General features: G+C 50.7%; 1 protein-coding gene across 2 annotated transcripts in view; it reads right to left on the minus strand.

Annotated features, from left to right (window-relative positions):
- Nucleotides 1–12935, minus strand: part of CRK (CRK proto-oncogene, adaptor protein) — a 35450-nt gene extending 22515 nt beyond the window's left edge. For both annotated transcript variants that reach the window (XM_032137868.2, XM_032137867.2), the window contains exon 1: nt 12571–12935. In XM_032137868.2, the coding sequence (XP_031993759.1) occupies nt 12571–12811 (241 nt within the window). In that variant the 5' untranslated portion in view covers nt 12812–12935. The remainder of the gene's footprint in view (nt 1–12570) is intronic.
- Nucleotides 12936–14005: the final 1070 nt, after the last annotated feature.

Here is a 14005-nt window from a genome sequence, read left to right on the forward strand (position 1 = left end):
CCCCCTTGGCCTCCCAAAGTGTTGGATTATAGGCATGAGCCACCATGCCTGGTCTTGTTAATTTTGAGGCAGGTTTTTGCTGCCCAGGCTAAACTGCAGTAGCTATGCACAGACACCATCACTGTACACCGTGGCCTCGTACTCCTAGCCTGGAGTCATCCTCCTGCCTCAGACTCCTGGGTAGCTGGGACTATAGGTGTGTAGCACCACGCCCAGCTAGAGACCTAATTATTTCGTTCAATGTTAGAAACATCCTGGCTAAAACACGGTAAGACCCCATCTCTACGGAAAAAAATACAAAGGCCAGGCAGGGTGGTGCGCGCCTTTAGTCCCAGCTACTTGGAGGCTGAGGTGGATTGCTTGAACCTGGGGGGCGGAGCCTGCAGTGAGTCAAGACTGTGCCACTGCCCTCCAGCCTGGATAACAGAGCAAGAGCCTATCTCAATTAAAAAAAAAAAAAAAAAAAAAAGGCCGGGCGTGGTAGCTCATGCCTGTAATCCCAGCACTTTGGGAAGCCGAAGCAGGCAGATCACCTGAGGTCGGGAGTTCGAGACCAGCCTGACCAACCTGGAGAAACCCCGTCTTTACTAAAAAAAAAAAAAAAATTTCCCAGGCGTGAGTCTCATGCCTGTAATCCCAGCTACTTGGGAGGCTGAGGCAGGAGAATCGCTGGAACCCAGGAGGTGGAGGTTGCGGTGAGCTGAGATCGCACCATTGCACTCCAACCTGGGCAACAAGAGCAAAACTCCGTCTCAAAAAATAAAAAGAATAAAAGAAAAAAACACAATTCTTCCAGTATGATCAGAAAAGGTACATTTAAAATTCATTCCACTTGGCCAGGCGCAGTGGCTCACACCTGTAATCCCAGCACTTTGGGAGGCCAAGGCGGGTGGATCACGAGGTCAGGAGATCGAGATCATCCTGGCTAACACGGTGAAACCCCGTCTCTACTAAAAATACAAAAAAATCAGCCAGGTGTGGTGGCGGGTGCCTGTAGTCCCAGCTACTTGGGAGGCTGAGGCAGAAGAATGGCGTGAACCCAGGAGGTGGAGCTTGCAGTGAGCCGAGATTGCGCCACTGCACTCCAGCCTGGGTGACAGAGCGAGACACCGTCAAAAGAAAAAAAAAATTCATTCCACTATTGGAGAGAGGTAAAAAGACAGAATGTTAACTTTGGAAGCCAATGAAAAGTCCTTCGGGTAGAAAGAGTACTGATGAGTGCCTTCTCTTTCCATCCAAATGAATGACGAGACCGTCTGAAGGGGAGCCGTACATTTTTCATATTACCCAAAGTCCACCTGTGGAATTCACGGCTGTCAGCTTAAAACAGTGAACAGCCCAGACTCAGGAATACTGGCCGTCTCTCCAATTTAAGACACTGAAAGGGGTACAAGTGCCAGGACTGTCCTCTATGGCAAACACTCCTCATGCACCAATAGAAGGTGATTGCAAAAGTTCCGAGGGCAGGACTGGACGGGGGATTTTGGTTATGACCGTAGCAGAGCACGGAGGTGCTATATTCTGGAGATTCTCTTTATTGAGGAGGATCACTGATGGAGAATAATTCCTATTCAAGTCTGGTAGTCAAGGAGATTCATGGCTACCTTGCCTATCACCATTAGGCTAATTGTGGGTGATCTTTCAGGCCTATGGAGAAACTGTTAAGGACAGGGTCAGTGTGATAAGCATAGGGACCTACTTAGCAATGCCTGGTCAAGAAAACTCTAGGGCAGAGTGGTAGGGAGGCCACCTGGGCACCCATGGCTTAGAAATGGTTCTGATCACAACTGGGTGGAGAAAAGCTCCCTTGCTAAGGTTTACCCAACTACATGCCAAGGTGTTCTATTAGTTGTCCTTTTGGGACAGTGGTTGGCAGGTCAGTGCTCAGTTAAGTGTTGCTAATTTTTATATTTTTACTAGAGATGGGGTTTCACCACGTTGGCCAGGATGGTCTTGATCTCTTGACCTTGTGATCTGACTGCCTTGGCCTCCCAAAGTGCTGGGATGACAGGCATGAGCCACTGCGCCCGGCCAGATATTATCTTAATAAGCATAACTCTGAAGTGCTGGAGAGAAGCTAAATACAATGCCCTCCTAGACTGGAGAAGCTCAGAGAAGTTGACAGGATTGCTGGAGATAACACGGCAAGCACAGTGTGGTTGGTGAACAAGGAGAAAGCGGCATGTCTTGGGAAGACAACCTCCCCACCAGGCTTTCACCTTCACCTGGATCTATGTTCCTGCTAAAGACAGTTCCAACAACACGCTGTGTCCTGAGATACAACAGAATCACCACGAGCAACTATGACCATCTGTGAACACTTCCAAGGTACTCTCTCCACTGGAAGAAGGACAGCAACCAGCCCCTGCCACCCACTGTTATGGTTCCTCAGTTACCACAGTAGGCCGAGGGAAATGCATTTTGGCGGGGAAAGAACAAATAAGACTACTAAGCCAAGTCCCTCTGAAAGATGAGTGAGAGAAAACTTGGCAGATCATCTGGCACAAAGGTAGGAAGCAGGTTTAATTCTCTTCTTGTTCAAATGCCACAATAGTGTGAACTGGGCTATGACTTTTTTTTTTTTTTTTTTTTGAGGCGGAGTCTTGCTCTGTCTCCCAGGCTGGAGTGCAGTGGCACCATCTCTGCTCACTGCAAGCTCCACCTCCCGGGTTCACGCCATTCTCCTGCCTCAGCCTCCCAAGCAGCTGGGACTACAGGTGCCCGCCACCACACCCGGCTTTTTTTTTCTGTATTTCTAGTAGAGACGGGGTTTCACCATGTTAACCAGGATGGTCTCAATCTCCTGACCTTGTGATCCGCCCGCCTCGGCCTCCCAAAGTGCCGGGATTACAGGCGTGAGCCACCGCGCCCGGCCGTGACTTTCTTTTTGTTTGGCAATCCCAATAGACATAGAAATGTAAGCAAAACGCCATGGAAAACCTTTGATGTACTTATAAATTATTTTTCTATTCTGACACTATAATAATTTCACAGAGAAATGACCGTTTCTGTGAACTGCTGGGGGCCATCAAGCTTCATTCATCCAAACTCCAGAAGGAAGGGAGGAGAACAGAACACACGTAAGTCCCAGATAAGCCTAAACCTCACCATGGCTGTGTGTTCCGGCTCCTTTTCTCTCTTTCCTCTCCTTCCAACCACAAACAGCCAAAGGCAGGAAACAGAAGGGCGGGAAAGGAAGGAGGCACAGTCAGCCAGTCTAGAGAACAGAAGCAGCGACAGGATTCTCGTAGCTATCTGGGACTTGGAAAACCTCAATGCCTTGTTCTACATCGCCCCGTGCTGGATTCTGAACGTGGAGTTAGGAAGTCACACAAACGGAAATCAGAATCAACACAGGGAGAGGATATCCTTTTGGCTTCTCAGTACCTGTTCAGCCCATTACTTCTAAGCCATCCAAGCATTTCAAGCCTCAGGTTACGACCATTTTTACAAGGCCACTCCCTCCCTGAAGGTTTCAAGAAGAACACCTGAGGGCTCTGTGGGCTAAAATAGGCCCAATCACTTCTAACAGGGCTACCACACAAGAGCGGGCCAGTCTCTCCTTGATCTCACAGCACTTTCTCTTTTCCTTTTTTTTTTTTTTTTTGAGATGCAGTCTCCCTCTGTTGCCCAGGCTGGAGTACAGTGGTGTGATCTCAGCTCACTGCAACCTCTACCTCCTGCCTCCTAGGTTCAAGCAATTCTCCCTTCCTTAGCCTCTCGAGTAGCTGGGATTACAGGTGCCCGCCACTACACCTGGCTAATTTTTGTATTTTTAGGAAAGACAGGGTTTTGCCATGTTGGCCAGGCTGGTCTCAAAATCCTGACCTCAAGTGATCAGCCAGCCTCAGCCTCCCAAAGTGCTGGGATTACAGGCGCGAGCCACCACACCCAGCCCTCTCTTTTCCCATCTTTCCTCAATTCTTGCTCCCTCCCTTCCTTCTTTGCCTATGGTATTTACAGGGGTTGCTTAGATAAATACCCACCAATACAAAATGCTAAAAAGGCCACTGGCTCGGGAGGCTGAGGCAGGAGAATTGCTTGAACCCGGGAGGCGGAGCTTGCAGTGAGCAGAGATGGCACCACTGTACCCAGCCTGGGCGACAGAAGGCCACTGGCTTCCATCTGAGAAGATATATGGCCTCCTAAGCAAACAGAATGTTCTAAATATGCTGGGTATGAGGATGGTCCTCTGCAGGTCTGCTGCGTTCTGGCTCTCAGTTTCTAGCTGTCTGAGTGATCTAACTTCTGTGTGCCTCACCCCCGACTCTGCAAAATCGGGTCAAATACCTAATAAAGTTCCTAAAAGTGGCTAGAGGCTGGGCGTGGTGGTTCACGCCTGTAATTTTGGGTGAAAATTACAGCACTTTGGGTGGCAGAGCCAGGCAAATCACCTGAGGTCAGGAGTTCAAGACCAGCCTGATCAACATGGTGAAACCCATCTCTACTAAAAATGCAAAAATTGGCCGGGTGCGGTGGCTAATGCCTGTAATCCCAGCACTTTGGGAGGCCGAGGCGGGCGATCACGAGGTCAGGAGATCGAGACCATCCTGGCTAACACGGTGAAACCCCGTCTCTACTAAAAATACAAAAAATTAGCCAGGCGAGGTGGCAGGGGCCTGTAGTCCCAGCTACGCGGGAGGCTGAGGCAGGAGAATGGCGTGAACCCCGGGGGGCGGAGCCTGCAGTGAGCCGAGATCGCGCCACTGCACTCCAGCCTGGGTGAAAGAGCGAGACTCCGTCTCAAAAAAAAAAAAAAATGCAAAAATTAGCTGGGCATAGTGGTGCACATCTGTAGTCCCAGCTAAGGCAGGAGAGGCTAAGGCAGGAGAACTGCTTGAACCTGGGAGGCAGAGCTTGCAGTGAGCCGAGAACACGCCATTGCACTCCAGCCTGGGCAAGAGCGAGACTCCATTTCAAAAAAAAAAAACAAAAGTGGCTTGTACATTATAGGTGCTCAATAAAAAGCAACCTCTCCTCCAAATTCCTTCTGCAATTTTCAATTCATCCTCAAATCCAGAGCCCACTGCACCATTTCCCAGAGAAAATTCCATAGGATCTCAACATGCTTCTCACAAGTTCTGTGGTCAGGCAGGTGCAGTGGCTCACAGCTGTAATCTCAGCACTTTGGGAGGCTGAGGCAGGAGGATCTCTTTATTTTTTCTCTATTTTAAAAAACTGATTTATTAATCAATCTTTTGGGAGAAATCTGTTGAGGCCAGGAGTGCAAGCCCAGCGTGGGTCCTCCAGTGAGGCTGTAGTGAGCTATGACGGAGCCACTGCACACCAGCCTGAGCAACAGGGCCATCGGCAGTCTCACGCTACCTTCAGAGAAGTGGCTTGGCCCAGCTGCCATCCTGGCATGTAGCTCTTCACTACCTAGAGGGAGTATCACAAACTATTACCACCCTAGCTTCTGTCCCACGCCTTCAAAATGAAGCACATTTTACGCCCCCCTCCACCCGCTAGCACAACACGTGGGATGAGCAGGTAACAGGAGGCACCATCTTATTTCCATGTGCTGGACTCCAGGTCCTTTCACACTTACGGATGCACCCCACCCAGGCACTTACTCCCTAAGACAAACTGTTTCACCAGTTCCTACCATCCACCATGAATTCCAGAGCCTCTCAAAGATGAGAAGAGTTTTCCATTTTGCTTCAAAAGCCCTCACACCTCACAGTTATGTTATTAAGATTAATATACATAAAATGCTTATAGAGTACTTAATATGCCAGTACTTAATATGCAGTATCATTACAACAACCCTATGAGATTAGTATTACTATTTCCCTCCTTCACAGATGAGGAAACTGAAGCAGAGAAAAGTTAAACAATTTGCCCAAAGTTACACAAGTAGTAAGTGGCAGGTAAATAAGGCCCAACCCAAGATCCACAGCTCAAGCTTATAACGACTCTCCTAACTCACACTCCTTCAGTTGTGTCAACCTGAAAGGTTTAGCTGTTCCAAGAGGAAAAAACTAGTTTCTTGCAAGAATTCCAAGGAGGTCCATCTTGAAGCCCAACCTGCCAGAATGTGACCAGTAGACTTGACCAAGCCCTTCCTTGTGGGCCCCAGGGAACTCCCAAGCTATGGCACCATAGAAAGCCTATGCGAGCTGAGGACCCAAGACAAGTTAAAAACAGGTTCAACGGAAAACATTGAGAATCACTGGCCCATTCTGTACCCATGCCTTTAAAAATAATACCCAGCTGGGCATGGTGGCTCACGCCTGTAATCCTAACACTTTGGGAGGTCAAGGCAGGCGGATCACTTGAGGTCAGGAGATCGAGACCAGCCTGGCCAACATGGTGAAACCCCATCTCTACTAAAAATACAAAAAAATTAGCTGGGAGTGGTGGCGCATGCCTGTAATCCCAGCTACCTATTCAGGAGGCTGAGGCAGGAGAATGGCTTGAGCCGGGAGGGTGAGGTTGCAGTGAGCTGAGATCGTCCCACTGCACTCCAGCCTGGACAACAGAGCAAGACTCTGTCTCAAAAAATAAAGTTTAAAAAATAAGGCGCAGTGGCTCACGCCTGTAATCCCAGCACTTTGGGAGGCCAAGGCGGGCGGATCATGAGGTCAGGAGATCAAGACCATCCTGGCTAACACGGTGAAATGCCGTCTCTACTAAAAATACAAAAAAATTAGCAGAGCATAGTGGCGGGCGCCTGTAGTCCCAGCTACCCGGGAGTCTGAGGCAGGAGAACAGTGTGAACCCAGGAGTTGGAGCTTGCAGTGAGCCGAGATCACGCCACTGCACTCCAGCCTGGGTGACAGAGCCAGACTCCAACTCAAAAAAAAATAAAAAATAAGATAAGGGCAGGCGCAGTAGCTCACGCCTGTAATCCCAGTACTTTGGGAGGCCGAGGCGGGCGGATCACGAGGTCAGGAGATCGAGACCATCCTGGCTAACACGATGAAACCCCATCTCTACTAAAAATACAAAAAAATTAGCCAGGCGTGGTGGCGGGAACCTGTAGTCCCAGCTAGTTGGGAGACTGAGGCAGGAGAATGGCGTGAACCCGGCAGGCGGAGCTTGCAGTGAGCCGAGATCACGCCACTGCACTCCAGCATGGGCGACAGAGTGAGATTCTGTCTCAAAAAAAAAAAAAAAAAAAAGATAAAGACGACACCTAAGCCATTCCATATATTTTCACGTATGTACTGTGTACACAAAATATACTCTGTAGGCTAGACGCGATGGCTCATGCCTGTAATCCCAGCACTTTGGGAAGCTGAGGCGAGCGGATCACTTGAGGTCAGGAGTTAAAGACCAGCCTGGGCCGGGCGCAGTGGCTCACGCCTGTAATCCCAGCACTTTGGGAGGCCGAGGTAGGCGGATCACGAGGTCAGGAGATCGAGACCATCCTGGCTAACATGGTGAAACCCCATCTCTACTAAAAATACAAAAAAATTAGCCGGGTGTGGTGGCGGGCGCCTGTAGTCCCAGCTACTCGGGAGGCTGAGGCAGGAGAATGGCGTGAACCCGGGAGGCAGAGCTTGCAGTGAGCTGAGATCGCGCCACTGCACTCCAGCCTGGGTCACAGAGCGAGACTCTGTCTCGAAAAAAAAAAAAAAGACCAGCCTGGCCAACATGGCAAAACCCCATCTCTACTAAAAATACAAAAAAATTGGCTGGGCATGGTGGTGCATGCCTGTAATCCCAGCTATTTGGGAGGCTGAGGCAAGAGAATTGCTTGAAGCCAGGAGGTGGAGGGTACAGTGAGCTGAGATCCCGCCACTGCACTCCAGACAGGGCAACAAGAGCGAAACTCCCTCTCAAACAAAACAAAACAAACAGGCCGGGCACGGTGGCTCATGCCTGTAATCCCAGCATTTTGGGAGGCCAAGGCAGGCAGATCACAAGGTCAGGAGATCGAGACCATCCTGGCTAACACAGTGAAATCCCGTCTCCACTAAAAATATAAAAAATTAGCCGGGCGTGGTTGCGGGCGCCTGTAGTCCCAGCTACTTGGGAGGCTGAGGTAGGAGAATGGCGTGAACCCAGGAGGTGGAGTTTGCAGTGAGCCGAGGTCGCGCCACTATACTCTAGCCTCAGTGACAGAGCGAGACACTGTCTCAAAAAAAAAAAAAAAAAGTAATAACAATTTTAAAAAGCTTCTTCATGATTGACTTTAGATAGCAGATGTGTATTGTCTGAATGATAAAGACAGTGGCACGATCTCGGCTCATTGCAACCTCCGCCCCCGGGGTTCAAGTGATTCTCGTGCCTCAGCCTCTCCAGCAGCTAGGATTACCGGCGCCCACCACCACGCCCAGCTAATTTTTGTATTTTTTAGTAGAAACGGGGTTTCACCATGTTGGCCAGGCTGATCTCGAACTCCTGACCTCAAGTGATCCACCCTCCTTGGCCTCTCAAAGTGCTGGAATTACAGGCGTGAGCCACTGCACCCAGCCTCTTCTTGCCATTCTTTAATTCTAGTCTTTAAAAAACCTGGGCTGGATGCGGCTGTATGTGCCTGTAGTCCCAGCTACTCAGAGCCTGAGTCAGAAGGGTTGCCTGCCCCAAAGTTAAGGGCTGTAGTGCACTATGACTGTGCCTGTCAACAGCCACTGCACTCCAGTTTGGGCAACACAGTGGGGGGGGTGGGGGGTGGGATAAAAAAACACAAGGCCAAAGTGGGTGGATCGCCTGAGGTCAGGAGTTCGAGACCAGCCTGGCCAACATGGTGAAACCCCATGTCTCCTAAAAATACAAAAAAAAAAATTAGCCGGGCACGGTGGCACATGCCTGTAATCCCAGCTACTCGGGAGGCTGAGGCAGGAGAATCACTTGAACCTGGGAAACAGAGGTTTCAGTAAGCCGAGATTGCACCACTGCACTGTAGCAGCCTGGGGGACAAGAGTGAAACTCCGTCCAAAACAAACAAACAAACAAACAAACAAACAAAAAAACACCAAGTCTTAGACTCCAGGGCAGAGGCAAAGTATTGAGGATATTGAGGATACGGACCTCTATGTGAACTGCTGAGATGCCAAAAGAACGCTGGCTTTGACAGAGTATAGTGTAAAAGGGTCAGCTCTCAGGTCAGAATGCCTAGGTTCAACTTCTGAAAGTCATTTACTAGTTGTGTGACCTTAAGCAAGTTACTGAATCTATGAGTGTTTCCTCCTGTATAAAATGGGAATATTTTAATAAATGGAGATCATATTACTTATCTCACTAGATTGTCCTAGACAGTAAGTGAAATAAGGCACATAAAGCACTCAAAGTACCTGGCACAGAATGACCAGTCAATAAACATTAGTTATTAATATTGTATACGCCTCTCTAAAATTCAAGAAATTTCTCTGTGTGACTTCAAAAGGACTTGGTGAGGGGGAGAACAAAGATTCAGTATTTAGTACTTGAGAGTTGTGAGGTACAAAGTAATTCTGAGGTTATACAGACGGGCCAGGCGTGGTGGCTCACGTCTGTAATCCCAGCAGTTTGTGAGGCCGAGACGGGTGGATCATCAGAGTTCAGCAGTTTGAGATCAGCCTGGCCAACATGGTGAAACCCCGTCTCTACTAAAAAAAAATACAAAAATTAGCTGAGCATGATGGTGAGCACCTGTAATTCCAGCTACTCAGGAGGCTGAGGCAGGAGAATTGCTTGAACCTAGAAGGTAGAGGTTGCAGTGAGTCAATATCGCGCCATTGCACTCCAGCGTGGGAAACAAGAGTAAAAACTCTGTCTCAAAAAAAAAAACAAAAAAAGACAGCAAGCAACTGGCCAGGCACAGTGGCTCACACCTGTAATCCCAGCACTTTGGGAGCCTGAAGCGGGAGGTCTATTGAGATCAGGAATTTGAGACCAGCCTGGACAATACCATGAGACCCCTCATCTCTACAAAAAAATTTTAAACAGTTAACCAGGCATGGTGGATACGCCTGGAGTCCCAGCTACTCAGAAGGCTAAAGTGGGAGGATGGCTTGAGCCCAGGAGGTCAAGGCTGCAGTGAGCTGTGTTCACGCCACTGCACTCCAGCTTGGGTGACAGAGGCCCTGTCTCAGAAGAGAGAAAAAGACAGCAACTGAATCATAGAAAATGGAGTACAACATGGCAGAAAGAATTATCACAATACTCCTGAATTTTCCACACCCCATCCATAAACTTTGGCAATCTTCACCTTCTTTCCTCAGCCAAGGAACTGAGTTCTTATCTGTTTTGAAAAGGTGGTGCTCCATTATTAAGGTAAGTGTTGAGACATAAAATCGTTATGCTAAGATGTGAAAAAATATCAAGCTAATAAACCTGCCTGCTGCCATTTTCAACTTTGGCAACCAACAAACACAAACAAAAGGCTGAAAAGTGAGTTTCAATGACAGTTTGCCATCATGTGACTACATATAATGCAAAACCCCAGATACCATGCAGGTGGCATCAAAGTAGAATATATCTGGTTCAGGGCCAACACAGGTACATCAATATTCCCATCTCATAATACTATTAAACTGGCCACAATGAGAAAGATCGAGAATAATTTGTGAGCTTATAGACCCCATACTCATTTTTAAAAAATGGTTATGTGTTGGACTGGGTGTGGTGGCTCACACCTGTAATCCCAGCACTTTGGGAGTCTGAGGTGGGCAGATCACCTGAAAAGCTGGGTGTGGTGGCCCACGCCTGTAATCCCAGCACTTTGGGAGGCCAAGGCGAGTGGATCACCTGAGGTCAGGAGTTCAAGACCAACCTGGTCAACCTGGTAAAACCCCATCTCTACTAAAAATACAAAAAATTAGCTGGGCGTGGTGGTGATGCGCACCAGCAATCCCAGCTACTCGGGAGGGTGAGGCAGAATCACCTGAACACAAAAGGCAGAGGTTGCAGTGAGCCAAGATCGTGCCACTGCACTCCAGCCTGGGCGACAGAGAGACTCCGTCTCAAAATAAATAAATAAATAATAAATAAATAAGAAAAATTAAAAAAAAATTGGTATGTGTTGGCCAGGCGCGGTGGTTCATGCCTGTAATCCCAGCACTTTGGGAGGCCGAGGCAGGTGGATCACCTGAGGTCAGGAGTTCGAGACCAGCCTGGTCAACCTGGTGAAACCTCGTCTTTACTAAAAATACAACATTAGCTGGTTATGGTGGCGGGTGCTTGTAATCCCAGCTTCTTGGGAGGCTGAGACAGGAGAATCAATATGAGCCGAGACCGCGCCACTGCACTCCAGCATGGGTGACACAGCGAGACTCCGTCTTAGAAAAACGTAAAATAAAAATTGCTATGTGTTAACAACAAAGAGATTGCCTATCCAGTTCTCTTATTTCTGGCCGGAGCTAGTAAATCTAAATTAGAACTATCCTACAAGGGCAAGTCTACAAAGGATGGCTCAGGAGCTTCCTGATTCATATGAGACTAGACTGAACCCAGTCTCAGCTGGCCAAGAAGAAACCGCTTCGACTTGGCAACAGTGTGAAGGCACGAGGACTCCTGATGCTGTTACACAGGTACACATAAAATGAGAATCCCAGAATTACTTTGTACCTCACAGATCTCCAATACTAAGGGCATCTATCTATTCCCTTAAAACACTTCCAAATCAACTCCAACGGCATCGGTAAGACAGTCAATCTCGGGGATCTCTGGCAAGGAAAACCCAGCGCAGGTAATTTATGTTCTTGGCGTAGAATCTGTTCCCAATATCCAGGAAGACAGCCCGTAGCCCCATCTTACTGAGCAAGGTCACGCCCTGAAGTACACACTGACAATGTTTAAGTCCAAGGAAAATGAAGTTCCAGTCACTTCCAGGGAAGGGTCTGTTTCCATTGCCTCACTTCTGGTTTATTTTCTGGAATAAAATGCCTTTCCTCCACTAAACACTTTGAAAACCAGAACCCTCTAACAGCGGACAGTCTTCTGGACGCTTAGATCTCTTGCACATAAGCCAGGCATCGCCTTAAACCGGGTTGGGCTGGTCAATGAAGGCTTTCTTCTACCACTATTTCTTCTATCACTTAGTTCACCACCTTCGTCCTCCACGGGGGAAGAGGACGGTACAAAGATTTTGGAAAAATGCCCAAGAAAGGAAAAAACTGACCGGTTTCCTGAGGGTGTCTCCATCCCTCCCGGCCAGTATGTGGTGACTTCCTACCAAAGGCCACCAGGGGAGCACGGCCAAACCCGGCTCTCCAACACAGCAGGAAACGTTTCCAGCCTAAAAGCCACTTGTAGGATTATCGGATTCATTCTGGGCGCCGCTGCCAAGTGATGCCCCCGCAGTGCCAACATCTCCCTCAGCTCTTTGTCCCCACGTTGCCTTGCCCTGCCCTACCCTTGCGCCTGGCCCGAGAGCCAGCCCCACCCTGGGACCGAAGCAGTTCCCCTTCCCCGGGGCTGCCCTCGCCAGGCACACCCCGGGGCCTCGATCCGCGGCTCCTCCTCCCCCACACTCCTGCTCCCCGGGTGGGAGAGAGCCCGAGTAGCCGGCGGGCCCCTGCCACGGTCACCCAGCCCTCTGCCTACGACCCCCGAGGGTCCGCTCTGGAGGACCAGCCAGCCAGGCTGGGAGTTCCGCGGCCCTCACCCCGCCCAGGGCCCGCCGTCCCGTCAGTCCCTCACCGGGCGGAGGCTGGGCGGGCGACGGTGGCACCGGCGGGCGCGGGCCGCTGCTGTTGATGATGTAGTGGGAGACGCGCGAGTTCTCTGAGACGCTGAGCACATAGTCCCCGGGGCTGGTGCTCGAGTCCCGCACCAGGAACACCCCGTGCCGCTGGCCCTGCAGCAGCGCCACCGCCTCCTGCCGACTCAGCCGCCCCCAGTACCAGCTACTCCGCTCCTCCGAGTCGAAGTTGCCCGCCATGGCTGCCTCCGCGCCTAAACGCTGGGGTGCCGCCGCCGCGCGCGCCCCTCCGGCCCCCGGCGCCCGCCGCCCAGCGGACCGGCTCCGGTTTCAGCTTCACAGCAGCGCCCGAAATGGCGGCGGCAGCCGCGGGCCTTCCCCACCGGAAATGACGCGCTCCCTGCCCTAGGGAGGCTGCCGGGAAGGGGCCCGCGGCCCGCCATTGGGAGAAGGGCAAGGCGCCCCTCGCGCACGCACTGCGCATGCGGCTTCATGGGCGGTGCCGCCCTGCTCGGCCCCGGGCTGCGGAGGATAGGAGGCGGGGTCTAGGGCCTGGGGGGCGGGGCCTCGCAGCCTCCCGCAGAGACGGGCGTCTGCGCTGCGGACAGAGCGGTGCTTCTCCGGGGTCCCGTTCCTGGACGACCCGGGACTTCTAGGCAGCGACTCCCAGACAGAATTGGAGGAGAAAAGATGCGTGTGGCCCTGGGGCCTGAATTCTCGGCCAGGCTTCCTGCGATATCAGTCTGTTTCTTTTTTCTTTTTCTTTTTGAGACGGAGTCTTGTTCTGTCACCCAGGCTGGAGTGCAGTGGCGCGATCTCGGCTCACTGCAACCTCTGCCTCCCGGGTTCAAGCGATTCTCCTGCCTCAGTCTCCCGAGTAGCTGGGACTACGGGCGTGAGCCACCGCACCCGGCTGATTTTTGTATTTTTGGTAGAGACGAGGTTTCACCATGTTGGCCAGGCTGGTCTCGAACTCCTGACCTCAGGTGATCCACCCGCTTCGGCCTCCCAATGTGCTGGGGTTACAGGCGAGAAACATCGCGCCCGGCCACGTCGCTCCGTTTCTGCTCGTTCCTCTAGCTTCTCCACAGGCCAGCTGACGTTCTCATTTTCATTGATTCACCTAGGACATTGTTGTTGACACTCCACTTGCACTGCGGGTGCAAAGGTGATCAAGGCTGGGCCCTGCACTCCTCGAACTCACAGACCAGTGAGAGGAACCAGGAAACTGGATGACAAAAGGATGACAAATGCTGACAAACGCTGTCATGGGAAATGGACGTGAACACAGAGCAGAGCCCCCACATCCAGTCTGTGGAGTAATCCAGGAGGGCTTCCCAGAGGAGGCAGCATGTGTTGACTGCTGAATGACAAATGGGGAAGGACATTCTTTTTTTTTTTTGAGACGGAATCTCGCTCTGTCGCCCAGGCTGG

This window comes from Hylobates moloch, unplaced genomic scaffold, assembly GCF_009828535.3.
Source record: "Hylobates moloch isolate HMO894 unplaced genomic scaffold, HMol_V3 SCAFFOLD_19, whole genome shotgun sequence".
Taxonomy (NCBI): domain Eukaryota; kingdom Metazoa; phylum Chordata; class Mammalia; order Primates; family Hylobatidae; genus Hylobates; species Hylobates moloch.